General features: G+C 38.6%; 1 protein-coding gene across 1 annotated transcript in view; it reads right to left on the reverse strand.

The window, feature by feature from the left end:
• The window catches only part of LRRC7 (leucine rich repeat containing 7), a 518,594-nt gene that overhangs the window by 135,346 nt on the left and 358,004 nt on the right, over window positions 1–25,244 (reverse strand). Inside the window, exon 21 of the mRNA XM_053693367.1 lies at window positions 1,158–1,274. Coding sequence (XP_053549342.1) covers window positions 1,158–1,274 — 117 coding nt within the window. The remainder of the gene's footprint in view (window positions 1–1,157; window positions 1,275–25,244) is intronic.

Genomic DNA, 25,244 nt, shown 5'->3' on the forward strand with positions numbered 1-25,244 from the left:
TTGGGAGCTTCAAAGTAAGTTTTTCAAGGTATCTGTGCATATTATTCTTTATAGTGGTGTCTATTACATGCAGTTATATGTAAATTAGTGTATTACTGCCCCTTTAATCTCTGAGGATTGTTAATATTAAAGAGACTTTAAACCCTGTGAGATATTTACTTTATACGCTTATTTATAACTGTTACTTACTGGCCTCAGCAGGGAATATGAGATAGGAATATCAGGCTTTTAAATATAGGATAACAAAGTTACAACGTGGTGTTTCCCATTACTTTATAAAAATTAAGAAGGATTTGAGGAAACAGTAAATAATGAAAGTATATAGCAATTTGTTTTTCTACACATTAAACACATAATTAAACTATTTCTGTTACAACCTAAAAGTGTTTAATGTCCCTTTAAAGGGACACTGAATCAAAATGAAACTTTCATTATTCAGATAGAGCATCCCATTTTAAACAACTCTCCAATTTACTTCCATTAACAAAATGTGCACAGTCTTTTTATATTTAAAAGTTTTGAGTCACCAGCTCCTACTGAGCATGTGCAAGAATAAGTGTGTATGCATTTGTGAATGGCTGATGGCTGTCACATGGTACGTGTATGCATTTGTTATTGGTGGCTGTCACATGGTACAGGGGGAGTGGAAAAAAACATAACTTTTAAAATTGTCAGAAAAAAATATCTACTACTCATTTAAAGTTCAGACTAAGTGCTATTGCATTGTCTTGTTATCTTGCATTTGTTGATTATGCAAATCTATTGTGTTGACTGGTCCTTTAAAGGGATAGTAAAGTCAAAATTAAACTTCAATGATTCAGACAGAGTATGTCACTTCTATTTTCAAATGTTGTCTGGTATCCACTGTTGAAAAAGAATATGCACCCATCCTACACTAGTGGGAGCTAGCTTGTGATTGGTGCCTGCACACATTTGTCTCTTATGATTGGCTGTTTAGCTAGCTCTCAGAAGCGCTTTGCTTTTACTTCAGCAATGGATATCAAGGGTATGAAGCACATTTGATAATAAAAGTAAATATGAAAGTTGTTTAAAATTGTATGTTTGTTCCAAATCCTGAAAGAATAAAAATCAGTTTCATGTTCCTTTAACCATCAGAGGTCAAACAATGCATTTGCCAACCCTCTGGGATACTCTACCTTCTTGGAAATTGTTTCAGGTGGTACATCTCTTCGACCCAGTGCATACGGATTCCATTGACCTAGGGACATGTCTTCTTGTCCGTTGTCCAAGATGTTACTCTGCTGTGATGGAGTCTGTATTGTAAACATAAAGACAACTATAAATCTTTGTCTAATTAAAGACTCACTACTTTTTGGTAAGATTCACCTAAAGTAATAAAAATATCAAAACAAATATATATAGAAAATACTAATTACATTATATTTTACCTAACAATGTATGTTTTTTTATGACAAATCCATAATCAAATCTGATTGTGTTTGTTTATTTTAAATAAAATAGCACTTATAAAATAATCCACTGAATTTATTTCAAATACACTGAAATCTTCTATTGCACTTGCCATTGTCACATCTGCTAAAAGCCATTTTCAGCAATTCACCACACTTCTGTTTAGGTAATAAAAAAGTAATTTTAACCATGAAAGATTATCAGTAATAACCTTTTTAAGAGCACACTTAACATTCAAACCGTGAGACTCTGCAGCTGAAAATTCCTCATATATTATATGTCTGCTTAGCTATACCAATATATTCTTTAATTATTATAAACGGACTGTTTCGTGAACTACAAGGTTCTCCTATAAAAATTGTACATTATGTATATTACAAACTCATGATATATTTTCATTTACTGTAGGGTTCAACTTAAAAAGGTACTTTATCATATCTCCCAACTGTCCCGGATATTGCAGGATTGTCAAGAATTTCAAAGTACCTCCCGTCAGGGCAATTGTCCCAGTTTCCAGGGACAGCCCTGTCTCTGCCTATGGCACAGCTGGCTCCCCCAACCCGACTCATGCCCCCCTCACCCGTCCTCCTACGGGCCCTTGAATACTGTCACAATGAGTTCCCTTCACCCCCATATATCCTGAGAAATGTTGGCAGGTATGCTTCATGTATATTGAAATTTTCAAATATATGTGCATTAAAGGGATATGAAACCAAACATTATTCTTTCATGATTCAGATAGAGTCATTTTAAACAACTTAATAATTTACTTCAATTATCAATTTTTCTTCATTGTCTTGCTATCTTTTGTTGAAAAGCTGGAACAGCACAGGTACCGGCCCATTTCTGGGGCACTATAAGGCAGCAGTTTTGTAAGAATGCTATCCATTTGCACGAGCACTATTTCCTGCCATGTAGTGCTCTAGATGACTACTTAGGTATCTCATCAACAAAGAATACCTTGGGAGCGAAGCAAATTTGATAATAGAAGTAAATGAAATGCTCTGTTTGAATAACAAAATAAAATGTTGGGTTCCATAGCCTTTTAACCTATTAAGGGCTAGATAACAAGTGGTGCACTAAGTGTAATGCACGAGCGAAAAGGGTTTTAATCACGGCTCTTTGTGCATGTCAGAATTAGAACGCGTATTTAAGGTTAAAATTAAACGCGTTTGCTTGAGCACAGCTGAATTTAACATTCGTTGCAAAAAAGCAACTTTAGAGATCTGGTTAACTGTTACGCTCGACTAAAAAGTGGCACAAAACGCATGAAGATTATATTTAAAAGTACAGTTACACTAATAATAACACTATCTGATAAAAATACACATCCTATATTATAAAAGGCCAAGTGTGTTTGTCCGAAGCTGTCATACGCAGTAGAGACAAACACACTTGGCCTTGAGATAGGGAGTGCGAGGTACACAAACAGCTGTGAGGTCTGGGGAGCGCGAGGTAAGCTACTCAACAGCTGTGAGGTCTGCGAGGGGTGTGGCCGGGCATCGTGAGGGGCGTGGCCGGGCGGGTGTCGCCACAATGGGGCGTGGCCGGGCGGGGTCCCGCGATGTGAAGACAGAGCCAGAGAGGGAGCAGGAGAGGGGGGGGGGGGAGAAGGGCCAAAGAGGGGGGGAGAAGGGCCAAAGAGGGGGGGAGCACAAAAGAAGGGGGGGGAGCCAAAGTGAAGGGGGGGGAGCCAAAGAGAAGGGGGGGGAGCCAAAGAGAAGGGGGGGGGGAGCCAAAGAGAAGGGGGGGGGAGAGCCAAAGAGAAGGGGGGGGGGGAGAGCCAAAGAGAAGGGGGGGGGAGAGCCAAAGAGAAGGGGGGGGGAGAGCCAAAGAGAAGGGGGGGGAGAGCCAAAGAGAAGGGGGGGAGAGCCAAAGAGAAGGGGGGGAGAGCCAAAGAGAAGGGGGGGAGCCAAAGAGAAGGGGGGGGAGAGTCAAAGAGAAGGGGGGGGGAGAGCCAAAGAGAAGGGGGGGGAGAGCCAAAGAGAAGGGGGGGGGGGAAGAGCCAAAGAGAAGGGGGGGGGGGAGAACCAAAGAGAAGGGGGGGAGAGCCAAAGAGAAGGAGGGGGGAGAGCCAAAGAGAAGGGGGGGGAGAGCCAAAGAGAAGGGGGGGGGGAGCCAAAGAGAAGGGGGGGGAGAGCCAAAGAGAAGGGGGGGGGAGCCAAAGAGAAGGGGGGGAGCCAAAGAGAAGGGGGGGAGAGCCAAAGAGAAGGGGGGGAGAGCCAAAGAGAAGGGGGGGGGGGAGAGCCAAAGAGGGGGGAGAGAGAGAGCCAAAGAGGAAAAAGAGCCAAAAAGGAGAGAGAGCCAAAGAGGGGGGAGAGAGAGCCAAAGAGGGGGGAGAGAGAGCCAAAGAGGGGGGGGGGGAGAGCCAAAGAGGGGGGGAGAGCCAAAGAGGGGGGGAGAGCCAAAGAGCGGGGGGGGGAGAGCCAAAGAGGGGGGGGAGAGAGCCAAAGAGAGGGGGAGAGAGCCAAAGGGGGGGGGGAGAGATAAAGGGGGGGGGGAGCCAAAGAGGGGGGAGAGAGAGAACCAAAGAGGAGAGCAAAAGAGGGGAGAGAGACAAAGAGGGGGGGCAGAACCAAAGGGGGGGGGCAGAACCAAAGAGGGGGGGGCAGAGCCAAAGAGGGGGGGGAGCCAAAGAGGGGGGGGGGAGCCAAAGAGGGGGGGAGAGCCAAAGAGGGGGGGAAAGAGCCAAAGGGGGGGAGAGCCAAAGGCGGGGGAGAGAGCCAAAGGGGGGGGAGCCAAAGGCGAGGGAGAGAGCCAAAGGTAGGGGGGAGAGACAAAGGGGGGGAGAGAGCCAAAGGGGAGAGAGAGAGCCAAAGAGGAGAGAGCCAAAGAGGGGGGGGAGAGAGCCAAAGAGGGGGGGGAGAGCCAAAGAGGGGGGAGGAGAGCCAAAGAGGGGGGGGGGGAGAGAGCCAAAGAGGCGGGAGAGAACAAAAGAGAAGGGAGAGAACAAAAGAGGGGGGAGAGAGAGAGCCAAAGAGGGGAGAGAGAGAGCAAAAGAGGGGAGAGAGAAAGCAAAGGAGAGGGGGGAGAGAAAGCAAAAGAGAGGGGGGAAGAGAGAGCAAAAGAGAGGGGGGAGAGTGCAAGGGGTGGAACCGCTGTACTGCAAAAAATGGCCCGTGTACACAGGCTTTAGTACTAGTGTATACATAAATAGACACATATATAAGTGCATTGGAGCCCTTTGCATTCAAGTAGATGAAAACATGTAAATGCATATTTATGCAATATTTATATTTAATAAAGTGTTTATGTATTTAATGTAAATATTTCACATTTCAATGTTCTTCACATAAGGGAATATGCTCTAAGTATTTATAAATATATATTCTTATGTATATCTGAATATAGCTACACTTATATCTAATCATATATATATATATATATATATATATATATATATATATATACATATATATATATATATATAGGTATAGATATATATTTTACCAAAAAAACATCATATATATACATATATAAATATATAAATATATATGTATAAATATGTATTTATGAATAAATAGACCATATCCTTCTAAGTGAAGAACATTGGAATGTGAAATATTAATATTTCATGTTATCGCACTTGAAAAAACACGATTGGGTTTTCCACTTTTCATGCTCCATTTAAGTCTATAGAGGAATACGGGAACTTGGTTGTGATTTTCGAAGTTCATTTTTTTGCGCACATCGGGTTAGCGCTCATGTGTAAACTTTTTACTTTCAACATGTAATACGCAGGCTACCTGACATGCAAAATAAGCCTTCATCTAACGAGTTAATGTGTTTGCAGGAGTGATAAATAGCGATCCACTTGTAATCTATCCAGAGGGGATCACTAGTTAATGCATAGTTTGAAAATGCCTCCTCATTTGGCAAGAAAGTTTCATAACTAGACATGCAAGGAAAGATTAAAAATACCAAACATAGGCCTAGATTTGGAGTTTGGCGGTAGCCGTGAAAACCAGCGTTAGAGGCTCCTAACGCTGGTTTTAGGCTACCTCCGGTATTTGGAGTCATTAAAAAAGGGGTCTAACGCTCACTTTTCAGCCGCGACTTTTCCATACCGCAGATCCCCTTACGTCATTTGCGTATCCTATCTTTTCAATGGGATCTTTCTAACTCCGGTATTTAGAGTCGTGTCTGAAGTGAGCGTTAGAAATCTAACGACAAAACTCCAGCCGCAGAAAAAAGTCAGTAGTTAAGAGCTTTCTGGGCTAACGCCGGTTCATAAAGCTCTTAACTACTGTACTCTAAAGTACACTAACACCCATAAACTACCTATGTACCCCTAAACCGAGGCGCCGCCACTCAATTTAATTTTTTTAACCCCTAATCTGCCACCCGCCACCTACGTTATCCTTATGTACCCCTAATCTGCTGCCCTAACATCGCCGACCCCTATATTATATTTATTAACCCCTAACCTGCCCCCCACAACGTCGCAGCCAGCTACCTACAATAATTAACCCCTAATCTGCCGACCGCAAAGAGCCGCTACCTACATTATAGCTATGCACCCCTAATCTGCTGCCCCTAACACCGCCGACCCCTATATTATATTTATTAACCCATAATCTGCCCCCCTCAACGTCGCCTCCACCTGCCTACACTTATTAACCCCTAATCTGCCGAGCGGACCTGAGCGCTACTATAATAAAGTTATTAACCCCTAATCCGCCTCACTAACCCTATAATAAATAGTATTAACCCCTAATCTGCCCTCCCTAACATCGCTGACACCTAACTTCAAACATTAACCCCTAATCTGCCGACCGGAGCTCACCGCTATTCTAATAAATGTATTAAGCCCTAACGCTAAGTCTAACCCTAACACTAACACCCCCCTAAGTTAAATATAATTTTAATCTAACAAAATAAATTAACTCTTATTAAATAAATTATTCCTATTTAAAGCTAAATACTTACCTGTAAAATAAACCCTAATATAGCTACAATATAAATTATAATTACATTGTAGCTATTTTAGGATTTATATTTATTTTACAGGCAACTTTGTAATTATTTTAACCAGGTACAATAGCTATTAAATAGTTAAGAACTATTTAATAGTTACCTAGTTAAAATAATTACAAAATTACCTGTAAAATAAATCCTAACCTAAGTTACAATTAAACCTAACACTACACTATCAATAAATTAATTAAATAAAATACCTACAATTACCTACAATTAAACTTAACACTACACTATCAATAAATTAATTAAATACAATACCTACAAATAACTACAATGAAATAAACTAACTAAAGTACAAAAAATAAAAAAGAATTAAGTTACAAAAAATAAAAAAATATTTACAAACATAAGAAAAATATTACAACAATTTTAAACTAATCACACCTACTCTAAGCCCCCTAATAAAATAACAAAGCCCCCCAAAATAAAAAAATGCCCTACCCTATTCTAGATTACTAAAGTTCAAAGATCTTTTACCTTACCAGCCCTGAACAGGGCCCTTTGCGGGGCATGCCCCAAGAAGTTCAGCTCTTTTGCCTGTAAAAAAAAAAACATACAATACCCCCCCCCCCAACATTACAACCCACCACCCACATACCCCAAATCTAACCCAAACCCCCCTTAAATAAACCTAACACTAAGCCCCTGAAGATCTCCCTACCTTGAGTCGTCTTCACCCAGCCGTGCCAAATTCTTCATCCAAGCGGAGCAAGAAGAGGTCCTCCATCCGGTAGAAGTCTTCATCCAAGCGGGGCAGAAGAGGTCTTCCATCCGATTGAAGTCTTCATCCAAGCGGGATCTTCTATCGTCATCCATCCGGAGCGGAGCAGCAGGATCCTGAAGACCTCCGACGCGGAACATCCATCCTGGCCGACGACTGAACGACGAATGACGGTTCCTTTAAATAACGTCATCCAAGATGGCGTCCCTCGAATTCCGATTGGCTGATAGGATTCTATCAGCCAATCGGAATTAAGGTAGGAATATTCTGATTGGCTGATGGAATCCAATCAGCCAATCAGATTGATCTTGATTCTGATTGGCTGATTCCATCAGCCAATCAGAATATTCCTACCTTAATTCCGATTGGCTGATAGAACCCTATCAGCCAATCGGAATTCGAGGGACGCCATCTTGGATGACGTCCCTTAAAGGAACCGTCATTCTTCAGTTGGACGTCACCGGATGAAGATGGGTCCGCGGTGGAGGTCTTCAGGATGGAGCCGGTCCTCATTGGATGAAGATAGAAGATGCCGCTTGGAAGATGATGGTTGCCGGTCCGGATCTACTCTTCTTCCCGGATAGGATGAAGACTTTGGAGCCTCTTCTGGACCTCTTCAGCCACCAGATGATGGATCGCCAGCCCCCGCTTGGGTTGGATGAAGATTTTGGAGCCAGGACCGATCAGTGAACCTGGTATGGTGAAGACAAGGTAGGATGATCTTCAGGGGCTTAGTGTTAGGTTTATTTAAGGGGGGTTTGGGTTAGATTAGGGGTATGTGGGTGGTGGGTTGTAATGTTGGGGGGGGGTATTGTATGTTTTTTTTTACAGGCAAAAGAGCTGAACTTCTTGGGGCATGCCCCGCAAAGGGCCCTGTTCAGGGCTGGTAAGGTAAAAGAGCTTTGAACTTTAGTAATTTAGAATAGGGTAGGGCATTTTTTTTATTTTGGGGGGCTTTGTTATTTTATTAGGGGGCTTAGAGTAGGTGTAATTAGTTTAAAATTGTTGTAATATTTTTCTTATGTTTGTAAATATTTTTTTATTTTTTGTAACTTAGTTCTTTTTTATTTTTTGTACTTTAGTTAGTTTATTTCATTGTAGTTATTTGTAGATATTGTATTTAATTAATTTCGTTAGATTTAAATTATATTTAACTTAGGGGGGTGTTAGGGTTAGACTTAGCTTTAGGGGTTAATACATTTATTAGAATAGCGGTGAGCTCCAGTCGACAGATTAGGGGTTAATAATTGAAGTTAGGTGTCGGCGATGTTAGGGAGGGCAGATTAGGGGTTAATACTATTTATTATAGGGTTAGTGAGGCGGATTTGGGGTTAATAACTTTATTATAGTAGCGCTCAGGTCCGCTCGGCAGATTAGGGGTTAATAAGTGTAGGCAGGTGGAGGCGACGTTGAGGGGGGCAGATTAGGGTTAATAAATATAATATAGGGGTCGGCGGTGTTAGGGGTAGCAGATTAGGGGTACATAGGGATAATGTAAGTAGCGGCGGTTTACGGAGCGGCAGATTAGGGGTTAATAATAATATGCAGGGGTCAGCGATAGCGGGAGCGGCAGAATAGGGGTTAATAAGTGTAAGGTTAGGGGTGTTTAGACTCGGGGTACATGTTAGAGTGTTAGTTGCAGACGTAGGAATTGTTTCCCCATAGGAAACAATGGTGCTGCGTTAGGAGCTGAACGCGGCTTTTTTGCAGGTGTTAGGTTTTTTTTCAGCTCAAACAGCCCCATTGTTTCCTATGGGGGAATCGTGCACGAGCACGTTTTTGAGGCTGGCCGCGTCCGTAAGCAACTCTGGTATCGAGAGTTGCAGTTGCGTTAAATATGCTCTACGCTCCTTTTTTGGAGCCTAACGCAGCCTTTCTGTGGACTCTCAATACCAGAGTTATTTTTATGGTGCGGCCAGAAAAAAGCCAGCGTTAGCTACGCGGGTCCTTAACGACAAAACTCTAAATCTAGCCGATATTTTATTCCCAATAAAAAAAAACTTTTTACTGAGTTATATTAACTGCTCTTCATCCCAGTACACAATATATAATCCAGAAATGATCCAGTTTATAAGTTCACACTGCAATAGCTTTTGGCAGTTTTAAACCTGCAAATTATTGCTCAAGGGTGCATGCATAATGCTTGTCAATCCAACAGGTATATTGTCATAGAAGGTATGTGCAAGCTTTGTCTGTCTCATATACCTTATAGCCAACATGTGTGCACAGTTACTGTGACAATATGCCTGTAAGACTGGCAGGTATAATACCCACACAAGCTGGCACTTGATTACTGTAGGCTTAAAATGGCAAAAAAGGTATTATATTTAATTTATGCAAATATACTGCAAAATTGTAATTTATGTAAATTTTATAATTGTATGCAAACACTAATGCGCAAAATCTAACAGACTATGGGTCAGATTACAAGTGGAGCAGTATTTATCGCTTCCACTCGCTTGCTAACTCCACTAGAAGTAAGCTTTTCGCATGTGTCGGGTAGCGCTCGTATTGCAAGTTAAAAGTAAAATTTTTCACTTGCTTGCTAACCCGATGCGAAAAAGCCGAAGTTAGAATACTGCCATCACGTTAATGTATTCCCCCACAGAAGTAAAATAACCACAAAAAGTGGAAAAACAAACAAAAAACCTACTCGCGCACAAACCCGATGATCGCATATTCTCAAGTGCACTAACCTGACATGAAAATATTAATATTTTACATTCCAATATATATATGAATATCTATTTATAAATACTTGGAACATATTCTGCTATGTGCAGAACATTTAAATGTGAAATAATTACAGTAAACACTTTAACACTTTATTAAATATGAATATTGCATAAAATGATTATATATGTTTTCATCTACTTGACTGCAATGGGCTCCGATGCAATTATGTATATGTATACATATGTATTCCTTAGCCTGCCTTTTTCTTTCTTTTGTCTGAGATCTTATATATTTGAGTCCTTACAATTTTTTTGTGCACTATTTTTTTAAACATTTTTTTATTAGATGGTGTTATTATAAGTGTAACTGTACTTTTAAATATATTTTTTATGTGTTTTGCGACACTTTTTTGTTTTGACGAAACAGTTAACCAGAGCTCTGAGGACGCATTATCATGACGCTCATTAACTTCAATTGCGCTCATGTGATTGCGTTTACTTTCAACTTATAATACAAACGCTACATGCGACGTACGCAAACAGCTGCAATGACCCAATATTGCTCGTGCGTAACAGCGCGCCACTTGTAATCTCGCCCTTAGAGTTGCAAATTGTGAAAATAACGTGCAATAACTGTCACTGACATTTAGTAATTTTTATATATATATATGAACAGTCTGTGTGTGTGTCTATATATACATCAGTAAATATAGTAAATGAGAAAGAAACAAATTGCTACCAAAAAACTTTATTATCAATAACTATATATATATTGAAAATGGAGCAGAAATTAATAAAAATAAGACTTTACCAGTCAATCATGCCATTATATGTAACTTGTCTGGCTGTCTATGAATCTGTTGTATTCAATGAAAATGAAAGTTGTTAATGCCATAAATTTTGGAATGTCTAGGCACTGTGGTAACCTAGTTGGGCCTCTCAGTAGTCTTTAAATTTTCCAATATTCTTGTCTTCGGAAATCTTTTGTATGCTGTGTGTATTTCACCTTACAAGCTAGTAAATAATATATTTAAAGGGACAGTCGAGTCAAAACTAAACTTTCAGGATTCAGATAGGGCATGCAATTTTAAACAACTTTCCAATTTACTTTTATCATCAAATTTGCTTTGTTCTCTTGGTATTATTTGCTAAAAGATAAACCTAGGTAGGTTCATATGCTAATGTCTAAGCCCTTGAAGGCCGCCTCCTATCTCAGTACATTTTTACAGTTTTTCACAGCTAGACAGCATTAGTTCATGTGTGCCATATAGATAACATTGCGCTCACTCCCGTGGAGTTATTTATGAGTCAGCACAAAAATGCAAGTCTGTCAAAAGAACTGAAATAAGGGGGCAGTCTGCAGGGGCTTAGATACAAGGTAATCACAGAGGTACAAAAGTGTATTAATATAACAGTGTTGGTTATGCAAAACTGAGGAATGGGTAATAAACAGATTAAGTATCTTTTTAGACAATACAAATTTTGGAGTAGACTGTCCCTTTAAACGTTTCTGGTTGCAGTAGATGCAAATGTGTTTCCCAACAGGCTTTGCATATAGAACTCAAATATCTACAGAACCCCAGGTCTATCCACTACTGATTCATTATAAAATGTGCCATTAAAGTTGCCCACTTAACCACAGGTCTATAAACATGTTAACCCTTTCTAATATATGAATTAAATAAAATTGGAAAAGAAACCCTAAAAAAGTTACCTATCTTAAACTATTTGAAGGAGTTGTTGTAATATACATATGTATACTGGTGCTATCAGCAAGAACAGCCTTGTCCTCATTACATAGTACACAAATACATACATTCTTCCCATGACATAACCTCTTTTCTTTCATGATTCATTGTTCTTTTCGGTGCACATGACTGAAGCATAATATGGAGCAGTTTTATACCTATGTAATACATTTCCAAGAACACTAGGTGGCAGCATTTTTTCCTTTCATATACTGCTCAAGAAATGTGCACATTACCTACCTAGGTACCTCTTCCACAAAGAATACCGTGATAACAAATTAAATTTGATAACAAAAGTAAATTGGATTTTTTTTAAAAATTGTATGCTCTTTCTTAAAACTTTAATCTGGTTATAATGAACACTAAGCTCCTCCAAGATTCCTCTAAACTCAGAAAAAGGGTGATATACAGGCAGTCCTCGGGTTACAGACATCCGACTTAAGTACAACGCGTACTTACATACAGAGAAAATAGAGCTTTATCGACAATCCTTCTTTCCAGGATAATCCAAAATACTGAAAATCCAATAGTAACAAGGACAGAAAGTGATGTGAAATTTTCTGAACAGGGGCACAGATAGCAAAACAAACTTTATCCTATGCTATCCAAAACAAAAACAAAATGTTTGGCTAGAGTTTCACCTAAAAAAAGTGCCTGTTCCAATTTACATACAAATTCAACTTAAGAACAAACCTACAGAACCTATCTTGTTCGTAACCTGGGGACTGCCTGTAATTCTTATAAATTGTCCTTATGAAATTGCTCTTATAATACGGGATGGGTAAATTTTGTTACCTGTCATAAAAGAAACAAAACCCATAATTTTTCTTTCATGATCAGCTAGAGCATACAATTTTAGACAACTTTCAAATTTTCTTCTATGATCAATTTTGCTTAAAGGGACAGTCTAGACCAAAATAAACTTTCATGATTCAGATAGAGCATGTCATTTTAAACAATTTTCCAATTTACTTTTATCACCAATTTTGCTTTGTTCTCTTGGTATTCTTAGTTGAAAGCTTAACCTAGGAGGTTCATATGCTAATTTCTTAGACCTTGAAGGCCACCTCTTTTCAGAATGCATTTTAACAGTTTTTCACCACTAGAGGGTGTTAGTTCACGTATTTCATATAGATAACACTGTGCTCGTGCACGTGAAGTTATCTGGGAGCAGGCACTGATTGGCTAAACTGCAAGTCTGTCAAAAGAACTGAAATAAAGGGGCAGTTTGCAGAGGCTTAGATACAAGATAATCACAGAGGTTAAAAGTAAATTAATATAACTGTGTTGGTTATGCAAAACTGTGAAATGGGTAATAAAGGGATTATCTATCTTTTAAAACAATAAAAATTCTGGTGTAGACTGTCCCTTTAATTCTCTTGTATCCTTTATTGAAGGAGCAGCAATGCACTACTGGGAGCTAGCTAAAAACATTTGTAAGCCAATGATAAGAGGTTTATATGTGCAGCCACCAATCAGCCGTCAACACCCAGCTCATGAGCCTACCTAGGTATGCTTTTCAACATAGGATACAAAGTGAACAAAGAAAATTAGATAAAATAAGTAAATTGGAAAGCTGCTCTTTTTAAATCATTAAAGAAAACGTTTCATGTCCCTTTAATTGTCTCAATAAGATATTTTAGTTCTACTATTTCATATGGTCACATCCAAAAATCTAGTGATATTTTCTGAAACTTTGTACAGAAACTGTGGTTGTTACAATTTAGCTGTTGATAGAATAATAAAAGCAGTTTTATTTGGGGTGAACACGGCTCAAGGTAGGGAGATCTTCAGGGGGGTAGTGTTAGGTTTATTTAAGGGGGGTTTGGGTTAGAGTAGGGGTATGTGGGTGGTGGGTTGTAATGTTGGGGGTGGTATTGTGTTTTTTTTTACAGGCAAAAGAGCTGATTACTTTGGGGCATGCCCCGCAAAAAGCCCTTTTAAGGTCTGGTAATAGAGCTGTTAACTTTCGTAATTTAGATTAGGGTAGGGAAATGTTTTTATTTTGGGGGGCTTTGTTATTTTATTAGGGGGCTTAGAGTAGGTGTAATTATCTTAAAATTCTTGCAATCTTTTTTTATTTTTTGTAATTTAGTGTTTGTTTTTTTGTAATTTAGTTTAGTTTATTTAATTGTAGGTAATTGTAGGTAATTTATTTAATTATAGTGTAGTGTTAGGTTTAATTGTAACTTAGGTTAGGATTTATTTTACAGGTAATTTTGTAATTATTTTAACTATGTAGCTATTAAATAGTAAATAACTATTTAATAGCTATTGTACCTGGTTAAAATAAATACAAAGTTGCCTGTAAAATAAATATAAATCCTAAAATAGCTACAATATAATTATTCGTTATATTGTAGCTATATTAGGGTTTATTTTACAGGTAAGTATTTAGTTTTAAATAGGAATACTTTAGTTAATAAGATTTAATTTATTTTGTTCGATTAAAATTATATTTAACTTAGGGGGTGTTAGGGTTAGACTTAGCTTTAGGGGTAACTATATTTATTAGAGTAGCGGCGAGGTCCGGTCGGCAGATTAGGGGTTAATAAGTGTAGGTAAGGTAGCAGCGACGTTTGGGGGGGCAGATTAGGGGTTAATAAATATAATATAGGTGTCGTCAATGTTAGGGGCAGCAGATTAGGGGTACATAGGGATAATGTAGGTTGCGGCGGTGTCCGGAGCGGCAGATTAGGGGTTAAATGTGTAATGCAGGTGTCAGCGATAGCGGGGGCGGCAGATTAGGGGTTAATAAGTGTAAGGTTAGGGGTCTTTAAACTCGGGGTACATGTTAGGGTGTTAGGTGCAGACTTAGAAACTGTTTCCCCATAGGAAACAATGGGGCTGCGTTAGGAGCTTAAAGCTGCTTTTTTGCTGGTGTTAGGTTTTTTTTCAGCCCAAACTGCCCCATTGTTTCCTATGGGGGAATCGTGCACAAGCACGTTTTTCCAGCTAGCCGCTACCATAAGCAACGCTGGTATTGAGGGTTGAAGTGGCAGTAAATATGCCTTTACGCTCCCTTTTTGGAGCCTAACGCAGCCCTTCAGAGAACTCTAAATACCAGCATTGTTTAGAAGCAGCGCTAGAAAAAAAAGACGCGTAGCTAACGCACCCCTTCGGCCGCAAAACTCTAAATCTAGGCGTTAGTGTTCTTAGTGTTCTGGAGCTTACTTTAACCATGTGTTTAATCTATTTGCAGGGGCATATTTTTATATGCACACTTTCAGAGGCACCAGCGTGTGCATATTTAAATAATGGATGTGAATTGGAAAGTTGTTTAAAATTGCATTCTATTTCTGAAATAACTTTAATTATGTTCAAATGGCTTAATAAAAGACAAATAATTTCCTGTCTCTATTATGTACTCAGCTATTAGGAACTGTACACTGATTCATCCTTTACCCATTTATAGAAGATAGCACATCATGAAATAATTACTTTAACTGTCATTTTTTTTCTTAGAAAAGTTCTGTTTTTCAGTAAATCCTTCTTTATCCCTATCTTCAAGTTATTTTTGTAATGCAAATTACTTATATGAATCACCTATTGCATTATTGATTGCAGTCTGACAAGTGTGTCCCTGACAGTCAGTTACAGATGTCGCCCACCAACGCACAACATTAGGAAAATCTTATGTTGCTGGGAGATGTACAGGGGCTCTGGCCTGTATGGGGTTACAATGATAGATTTCTTATGTCTCTGAGTCTATGTCAATATGCCACTTTGTGCAACATTATATATTATACTAAACTGTTGCTTTATATGAAGATTGTTTATATTGTATATATAATTAAAGGTGCACTCTAAGATCATGAAAATGTTTCTTTTATGATTCAGATAGAGCATGCAATTTTAAATAACTTTCTAATTTACTTCTATTATCATTTTTTCTTCGTTCTCTTGGTATCTTTTGTTGAAATGCAGGGACGTATGCCTAGGAGCACTATATGGCAGCAGTTTTGCAAGAATGTTATCCAATTGCCAGAGCACTAGATGACAGCATTATTTACTGCCATGTAACGCTCAAGAGGCCTACCTAGGTATCTATTCTACACAGACTATCATGGGATGGAAGCAAATTTGATAATATAAGAACATTTGAAACTTTTTTTAAAATGGTAAGCTCTGTCTGAATCACAAAAGAACATTTTGGGGTTTCATATTCTTTTTAAAATGTCCTTATGTGTTAGAACACTGTATTATTAAAGGACCGGTCAACACAGTAGATTTGCAAAATCAACCAATGCAAGATAACAAGACAATGCAATAGCACTTAGTCTGAACTTCAAATGAATCGTAGATTTTTTTTCTGACAATTTTAAAAGTTATGTCTTTTACCACTCCCCCTGTACCATGTGAAAGCCATCTGCCAATCACAAATGCATACACGTACCATGTGACAGTTATCAGTCATTCACAAATGCATACACACTTTCCTTTCATGTAATTAGCAAGAGTCCATGAGCTAGTGACGTATGGGATATACATTCCTACCAGGAGGGGCAAAGTTTCCCAAACCTCAAAATGCCTATAAATACACCCCTCACCACACCCACAATTCAGTTTTACAAACTTTGCCTCCGATGGAGGTGGTGAAGTAAGTTTGTGCTAGATTCTACGTTGATATGCGCTCCGCAGCAAGTTGGAGCCCGGTTTTCCTCTCAGCGTGCAGTGAATGTCAGAGGGATGTGAGGAGAGTATTGCCTATTTGAATGCAGTGATCTCCTTCTAAGGAGTCTATTTCATAGGTTCTCTGTTATCGGTCGTAGAGATTCATCTCTTACCTCCCTTTTCAGATCGACGATATACTCTTATATATACCATTACCTCTGCTGATTCTCGTTTCAGTACTGGTTTGGCTATCTGCTATATGTAGATGAGTGTCCTGGGGTAAGTAAATCTTTTTTTCTGTGACACTCCTAGCTATGGTTGGGCACTTTATTTATAAAGTTCTAAATATATGTATTCAAACATTTATTTGCCTTGACTCAGAATGTTCAACTTTCCTTATTTTCAGACAGTCAGTTTCATATTTGGGATAATGCATTTTAATTTAACATTTTTCTTACCTTAAAATTTGACTTTTTCCCTGTGGGCTGTTAGGCTCGCGGGGGCTGAAAATGCTTCATTTTATTGCGTCATTCTTGGCGCGGACTTTTTTGGCGCAAAAATTCTATTTCCGTTTCCGGCGTCATACGTGTCGCCGGAAGTTGCGTCATTTTTTTGACGTTATTTTGCGCCAAAAATGTCGGCGTTCCGGATGTGGCGTCATTTTTGGCGCCAAAAAAGCATTTAGGCGCCAAATAATGTGGGCGTCTTATTTGGCGCGAAAAAATATGGGCGTCACTTTTGTCTCCACATTATTTAAGTCTCATTTTTTATTGCTTCTGGTTGCTAGAAGCTTGTTCTTTGGCATTTTTTCCCATTCCTGAAACTGTCATTTAAGGAATTTGATCAATTTTGCTTTATATATATGTTGTTTTTTCTCTTACATATTGCAAGATGTCTCACGTTGCATCTGAGTCAGAAGATACTACAGGAAAATCGCTGTCAAGTGCTGAGTCTACCAAAGCTAAGTGTATCTGCTGTAAACTTTTGGTAGCTATTCCTCCAGCTGTTGTTTGTATTGATTGTCATGACAAACTTGTTAAAGCAGATAATATTTCCTTTAGTAAAGTACCATTGCCTGTTGCAGTTCCTTCAACATCTAAGGTGCAGAATGTTCCTGATAATATAAGAGATTTTGTTTCTGAATCCATAAAGAAGGCTATGTCTGTTATTTCTCCTTCTAGTAAACGTAAAAAATCTTTTAAAACTTCTCTCCCTACAGATGAATTTTTAAATAAACATCATCATTCTGATTCTGATGATTCCTCTGGTTCAGAGGATTCTGTCTCAGAGGTTGATGCTGATAAATCTTCATATTTATTTAAAATGGAATTTATTCGTTCTTTACTTAAAGAAGTACTAATTGCTTTAGAAATAGAGGATTCTGGTCCTCTTGATACTAATTCTAAACGTTTAGATAAGGTATTTAAAGCTCCTGTGGTTATTCCAGAAGTTTTTCCTGTTCCTAATGCTATTTCTGCAGTAATTTCCAAAGAATGGGATAATTTGGGTAATTCATTTACTCCTTCTAAACGTTTTAAGCAATTATATCCTGTGCCGTCTGACAGATTAGAATTTTGGGACAAGATCCCTAAAGTTGATGGGGCTATTTCTACCCTTGCTAAACGTACTACTATTCCTACGTCAGATGGTACTTCGTTTAAGGATCCTCTAGATAGGAAAATTGAGTCCTTTCTAAGAAAAGCTTATCTGTGTTCAGGTAATCTTCTTAGACCTGCTATATCTTTGGCTGATGTTGCTGCAGCTTCAACTTTTTGGTTGGAAACTTTAGCGCAACAAGTAACACATCGTGATTCTCATGATATTATTATTCTTCTTCAGCATGCTAATAATTTTATCTGTGATGCCATTTTTGATATTATCAGAGTTGATGTCAGGTTTATGTCTCTAGCTATTTTAGCTAGAAGAGCTTTATGGCTTAAAACTTGGAATGCTGATATGGCTTCTAAATCAACTTTACTTTCCATTTCTTTCCAGGGTAACAAATTATTTGGTTCTCAGTTGGATTCCATTATTTCAACTGTTACTGGTGGGAAAGGAACTTTTTTACCACAGGATAAAAAATCTAAAGGTAAAAACAGGGCTAATAATCGTTTTCGTTCCTTTCGTTTCAACAAAGAACAAAAGCCTGATCCTTCATCCTCAGGAGCAGTTTCAGTTTGGAGACCATCTCCAGTCTGGAATAAATCCAAGCCAGCTAGAAAGGCAAAGCCTGCTTCTAAGTCCACATGAAGGTGCGGCCCTCATTCCAGCTCAGCTGGTAGGGGGCAGGTTACGTTTTTTCAAGGAAATTTGGATCAATTCTGTTCACAATCTTTGGATTCAGAGCATTGTTTCAGAAGGGTACAGAATTGGTTTCAAGTTGAGACCTCCTGCAAAGAGATTTTTTCTTTCCCGTGTCCCAGTAAATCCAGTAAAAGCTCAAGCATTTCTGAAATGTGTTTCAGATCTAGAGTTGACTGGAGTAATTATGCCAGTTCCAGTTCCGGAACAGGGGATGGGGTTTTATTCAAATCTCTTCATTGTACCAAAGAAGGAGAATTCTTTCAGACCAGTTCTGGATCTAAAAATATTGAATCGTTATGTAAGGATACCAACGTTCAAGATGGTAACTGTAAGGACTATCTTACCTTTTGTTCAGCAAGGGAATTATATGTCCACAATAGATTTACAGGATGCATATCTGCATATTCCGATTCATCCAGATCATTATCAGTTCCTGAGATTCTCGTTTCTGGACAAGCATTACCAGTTTGTGGCTCTGCCGTTTGGCCTAGCTACAGCTCCAAGAATTTTTACAAAGGTTCTCGGTGCCCTGCTGTCTGTAATCAGAGAACAGGGTATTGTGGTATTTCCTTATTTGGACGATATCTTGGTACTTGCTCAGTCTTTACATTTAGCAGAATCTCATACGAATCGACTTGTGTTGTTTCTTCAAGATCATGGTTGGAGGATCAATTTACCAAAAAGTTCTTTGATTCCTCAGACAAGGGTAACCTTTCTGGGTTTCCAGATGGATTCAGTGTCCATGACTCTGTCTTTAACAGACAAGAGACGTCTAAAGTTGATTACAGCTTGTGGAAACCTTCAGTCACAATCATTCCCTTCGGTAGCCTTATGCATGGAAATTCTAGGTCTTATGACTGCTGCATCGGACGCGATCCCCTTTGCTCGTTTTCACATGCGACCTCTTCAGCTCTGTATGCTGAAGCAATGGTGCAAGGATTACACGAAGATATCTCAATTAATATCTTTAAAACCGATTGTTCGACACTCTCTAACATGGTGGACAGATCACCATCGTTTAATTCAGGGGGCTTCTTTTGTGCTTCCGACCTGGACTGTAATTTCAACAGATGCAAGTCTCACAGGTTGGGGAGCTGTGTGGGGATCTCTGACGGCACAAGGAGTTTGGGAATCTCAGGAGGTGAGATTACCGATCAATATTTTGGAACTCCGTGCAATTTTCAGAGCTCTTCAGTTTTGGCCTCTTCTGAAGAGAGAATCGTTCATTTGTTTTCAGACAGACAATGTCACAACTGTGGCATACATCAATCATCAAGGAGGGACTCACAGTCCTCTGGCTATGAAAGAAGTATCTCGAATTTTGGTTTGGGCGGAATCCAGCTCCTGTCTAATCTCTGCGGTTCATATCCCAGGTGTAGACAATTGGGAAGCGGATTATCACAGTCGCCAAACGTTGCATCCGGGCGAATGGTCTCTTCACCCAGAGGTATTTCTTCAGATTGTTCAAATGTGGGAACTTCCAGAAATAGATCTGATGGCGTCCCATCTAAACAAGAAACTTCCCAGGTATCTGTCCAGATCCCGGGATCCTCAGGCGGAAGCAGTGGATGCATTATCACTTCCTTGGAAGTATCATCCTGCCTATATCTTTCCGCCTCTAGTTCTTCTTCCAAGAGTAATCTCCAAGATTCTGAAGGAATGCTCGTTTGTTCTGCTGGTAGCTCCGGCATGGCCTCACAGGTTTTGGTATGCGGATCTTGTCCGGATGGCCTCTTGCCAACCGTGGACTCTTCCGTTAAGACCAGACCTTCTGTCACAAGGTCCTTTTTTCCATCAGGATCTGAAATCCTTAAATTTAAAGGTATGGAGATTGAACGCTTGATTCTTGGTCAAAGAGGTTTCTCTGACTCTGTGATTAATACTATGTTACAGGCTCGTAAATCTGTATCTCGAGAGATATATTATAGAGTCTGGAAGACTTATATTTCTTGGTGTCTTTCTCATCATTTTTCCTGGCATTCTTTTAGAATACCGAGAATTTTACAGTTCCTTCAGGATGGTTTAGATAAGGGTTTGTCCGCAAGTTCTTTGAAAGGACAAATCTCTGCTCTTTCTGTTCTTTTTCACAGAAAGATTGCTATTCTTCCTGATATTCATTGTTTTGTACAAGCTTTGGTTCGTATAAAACCTGTCATTAAGTCAATTTCTCCTCCTTGGAGTTTGAATTTGGTTCTGGGAGCTCTTCAAGCTCCTCCGTTTGAACCTATGCATTTATTGGACATTAAATTACTTTCTTGGAAAGTTTTGTTCCTTTTGGCCATCTCTTCTGCCAGAAGAGTTTCTGAATTATCTGCTCTTTCTTGTGAGTCTCCTTTTCTGATTTTTCATCAGGATAAGGCGGTGTTGCGAACTTCTTTTGAATTTTTACCTAAAGTTGTGAATTCCAACAACATTAGTAGAGAAATTGTGGTTCCTTCATTATGTCCTAATCCTAAGAATTCTAAGGAGAAATCGTTGCATTCTTTGGATGTTGTTAGAGCTTTGAAATATTATGTTGAAGCTACGAAATCTTTCCGTAAGACTTCTAGTCTATTTGTTATCTTTTCCGGTTCTAGAAAAGGCCACAAAGCTTCTGCCATTTCTTTGGCATCTTGGTTGAAATCTTTAATTCATCTTGCCTATGTTGAGTCGGGTAAAACTCCGCCTCAGAGAATTACAGCTCATTCTACTAGGTCAGTTTCTACTTCCTGGGCGTTTAGGAATGAAGCTTCGGTTGACCAGATTTGCAAAGCAGCAACTTGGTCCTCTTTGCATACTTTTACTAAATTCTACCATTTTGATGTATTTTCTTCTTCTGAAGCAGTTTTTGGTAGAAAAGTACTTCAGGCAGCGGTTTCAGTTTGAATCTTCTGCTTATGTTTTTCGTTAAACTTTATTTTGGGTGTGGATTATTTTCAGCAGGAATTGGCTGTCTTTATTTTATCCCTCCCTCTCTAGTGACTCTTGTGTGGAAAGATCCACATCTTGGGTAGTCATTATCCCATACGTCACTAGCTCATGGACTCTTGCTAATTACATGAAAGAAAACATAATTTATGTAAGAACTTACCTGATAAATTCATTTCTTTCATATTAGCAAGAGTCCATGAGGCCCGCCCTTTTTGTGTGGTGGTTATGATTTTGTATAAAGCACAATTATTCCAATTCCTTTTTTTATATGCTTTCGCACTTTTTTATCACCCCACTTCTTGGCTATTCGTTAAACTGAATTGTGGGTGTGGTGAGGGGTGTATTTATAGGCATTTTGAGGTTTGGGAAACTTTGCCCCTCCTGGTAGGAATGTATATCCCATACGTCACTAGCTCATGGACTCTTGCTAATATGAAAGAAATGAATTTATCAGGTAAGTTCTTACATAAATTATGTTATTCTTGCACATGCTCAGTAGGAGCTGGTGACAAAAAGTTTAAATATAAAAAGACTTTGCACATTTTGTTAATGGAAGTAAATTGGAAAGTTGTTTAAAATGGCATGCTCTATCTGAATAATGAAAGTTTAATTTTGATTGAGTGTCCCTTTAAACTATTTCAATCAATCAGAGGTGCCTTGTAAAATGCATTTCATGGGACTTTCATGGGATTTTCAAATTCAAAACCATTCCAAAATGTTTGAAAATCTTGCAATTCATTTGCGTCACAAAAACTCAACCTATACTTTGAATGGGAAGAATTTCATAATTACCACCTGATGAAAAAAGAGACCTGTTTTGAGTGGTATTTCTTGGCTGATTACATGGGTTTTTATACTTTTCAACAGTGATGACCAATGACCTAACATTTAGGGGTTACAGGTCAATATTTTAGAAGTCCTATGAGCCTTATACAAATCTTTGGTTATTAAACATACAAATAATATATATCCTAAAAATAACCAGTAGCACAGGGTTTTATTTAGGGAAGGTTGCAGGTTAAACATACAAATAATATATATCCTAAAAATAACCAGTGGCACAGGGTTTTATTTAGGGTTAACCTCTATCTGCTGTTCTTCCTTCTATAGGGTTCTGTTGGGTTGTGGCCAACACAGTAGTCCCCAAAGTACATATTTTTAGATAGTTTTTTTACAGGAGCCACAAAAAATATTGCATAGGGACGCATGTGACCAATGAGTCGCAAGCTGGCCACCCCTGCAATGTGATATGAAATTTTAAAGGGATAGTAAAGTCATGATTCAGATAGGGCATGCAATTTTAAACAACTTTCTAATTTACCTTTATCATCAAATTTGCTTTGTTCTCTTGGTATTCTTAGTTGCAAGCTAAACCTAGGTAGGCTCATATGCTAATTTCTAAGCCCTTGAAGGCCGCCTCTTATCTGAATGCATTTGACAGTTTTTCACAGCTAGAGGATGTAAGTTCATGTGTTTCATATAAATAACATTGTGCTCACGCACGTGGAGTTATTAAAGAGTCAGAACTAATTGCCTGAAATGCAAGTCTGTCAAAATATCTGAGATAAGGGGGCAGTCTGCAGAAGCTTAGATACAAGGTAATTACAGAAGTAAAAAGTATATTTCTATAACAGTGTTGGTTATGCAAAACTGGGGAATAGTAAATAAAGGGATTATCAATCCTTTTAAACCTTAACATTTTGGTGTTTATTATCCTTTTAATTGCTTAAAAATGGACAGTAAACATTGGGTAACATTACATAATTCTGCACTTATTTCCATGTCATAAATTAATAAATCTTTAAGAAGTTAGAAGTTAATAATCATCAGTCTCTTGCATTTGATGCACATAGAAATTATTGTGCGGGCAGAGAATGGCACCCTGATCCCCCTGAACACAGCTGGACAGGATCCCTGGCTGGGAACTTTGTGTCACCACTCATTAATAAATGGGACTAATAGCTGAAGTTGAACTACCAGGTGCGTTGGATTTATGCTTCAAGTCAGTAAGCCAATTATAGGAGGCACTTGTACATATCTGATATACACTAGCTAAGTGCTGCTGAGGAATGACACAGGTGTGTGCTTGGTGCATACATTTAAGAATGTTTTTATCCCCTTTGCAGGGTTTAAACATGTTGGGATCAATCACTATATTATGCTTGTTTTGGGTAGATAATGATTTATGAACTTCTTCCTACAGTGCATTTTTGCAGTGATCAAAATACCAGAATGCTTCTGCTGTTAATATTCCTGAAACCCCAAACTGACTCCTCCCTAAAAAAACACAATAACTAATAGAAAAATGAAATGCGCAGATTAATAACAAACAAAAATGGAGATTTCGGGGGCCTAGCAATTGCATCACAGGTTGAAGGGCAGGTACGTTTACTGAGACCTTTTAATATCATATAGTGATGCTAACAGGTGATGTGTGTAATTAACCTGTTGTTCTCCAAAACTATAGTAATATGTATCTAACAAATTTGTTCATTTTTATTACTGCCAAAGTACTTTTTATACATTTTTGGAATTTAATTATTTAAGAAGAAAGAGTTTGTATCTGGTGATAATGCTTCTTATGTCATCCAAAAGGGCAGGGTGCTTGGCAACGTTTGGAGTACTCTGTAATAAGTTGAAAACATAGAACAGGACTTATTGGCAGATTCTACCATGCAGATAATTATCAAATGATAGACTGGAATCAACCCCATAGTTAGAAACAAACATTTGTAAAAAAAAAAAAAAAATGTTCTAATAAATAAAGCATTTTTATTATACTAGAATGTGCCTTCAACAGAATTTCTTAAAATTGCTAATTTGATACACAAATAATACTAAAAACTTCAGTGGGGTCATTAAAAGGCCTTAATAATAACAAAAAAAATGAATGCACTAATTTATTAGAGAATTTAATTTTAACACTAGTGACACTAACTCTAGATCTAAAGGTCTCTTGGCTGGCCGGATTATTTAAGAATAATCACTAGTGCTTCTATTTCCCTGGTGGAATGATCTAAAGCAACTTTTTACATACATTACAAAAGTGCACAATAAAATTTGTACTTTAACCCTTTGGCTGCTAAGCCATTTCCCACCTGGGTGCTAATAGTTTATTTTTGAAATTTTTGAAAACATTTTTTTTAACTTTTTTTTTTTTTTTTACAGAACCCCAAGACTTACACTGTTGGAAAGGTTAAGCGATTACCTTTGCAACAATGGGTCTTGGGGGTCTGTAGCTGCTTAGATGCCTGAGATACAGGGTTCTAAGCAGCATGCCCCCTCCTCCTATACTTAACATTGTTAAGTATAAATAAAGTTGCGCAGTGACGTCATCACATAATTGCGCGTGACGTCACCGCACATCACGTGAAGCCCCGGCGATGCCTGTCACTCTACAGGCACGATTGCCGGGGTAGGAACAGTAAGGAGCCCCCAGATCTCCCTCAAGGTGGGAGAGTGCTCATGACGGCTCTGAGCCGTCATTAGCACCAGAGTGAGAAACTCGGTGACGGCTCAGAGCCGTCATTAGCACTCAAAGGGTTTAAAATCTTACAAAACAAATTAATGAACTATTCACACAAAAATATGCAGCGAAAAAAATGTATTGTTAAGGTGCATAAAAAATCTTAACAAAATTGTTCACCAATAATCACATTTTATCAAAAACTTAAAATGTGTATGTAAATTACACAGGAATAAATTGTATTAAATATGCACATCGTAAATTGTAATTTAAGTACACTGAATGTGTAAAAAAACACACAGGGAAAGTATAATTGTTCAAGACAGATAACTATGTACACTTGGATAGCACTCACATTCCTTTACTTCTAAATAAGTATAAAGCAACGTGATTGT

Source organism: Bombina bombina, chromosome 10 (genome assembly GCF_027579735.1).
Source record: "Bombina bombina isolate aBomBom1 chromosome 10, aBomBom1.pri, whole genome shotgun sequence".
Classification (NCBI taxonomy): Eukaryota; Metazoa; Chordata; class Amphibia; order Anura; family Bombinatoridae; genus Bombina; species Bombina bombina.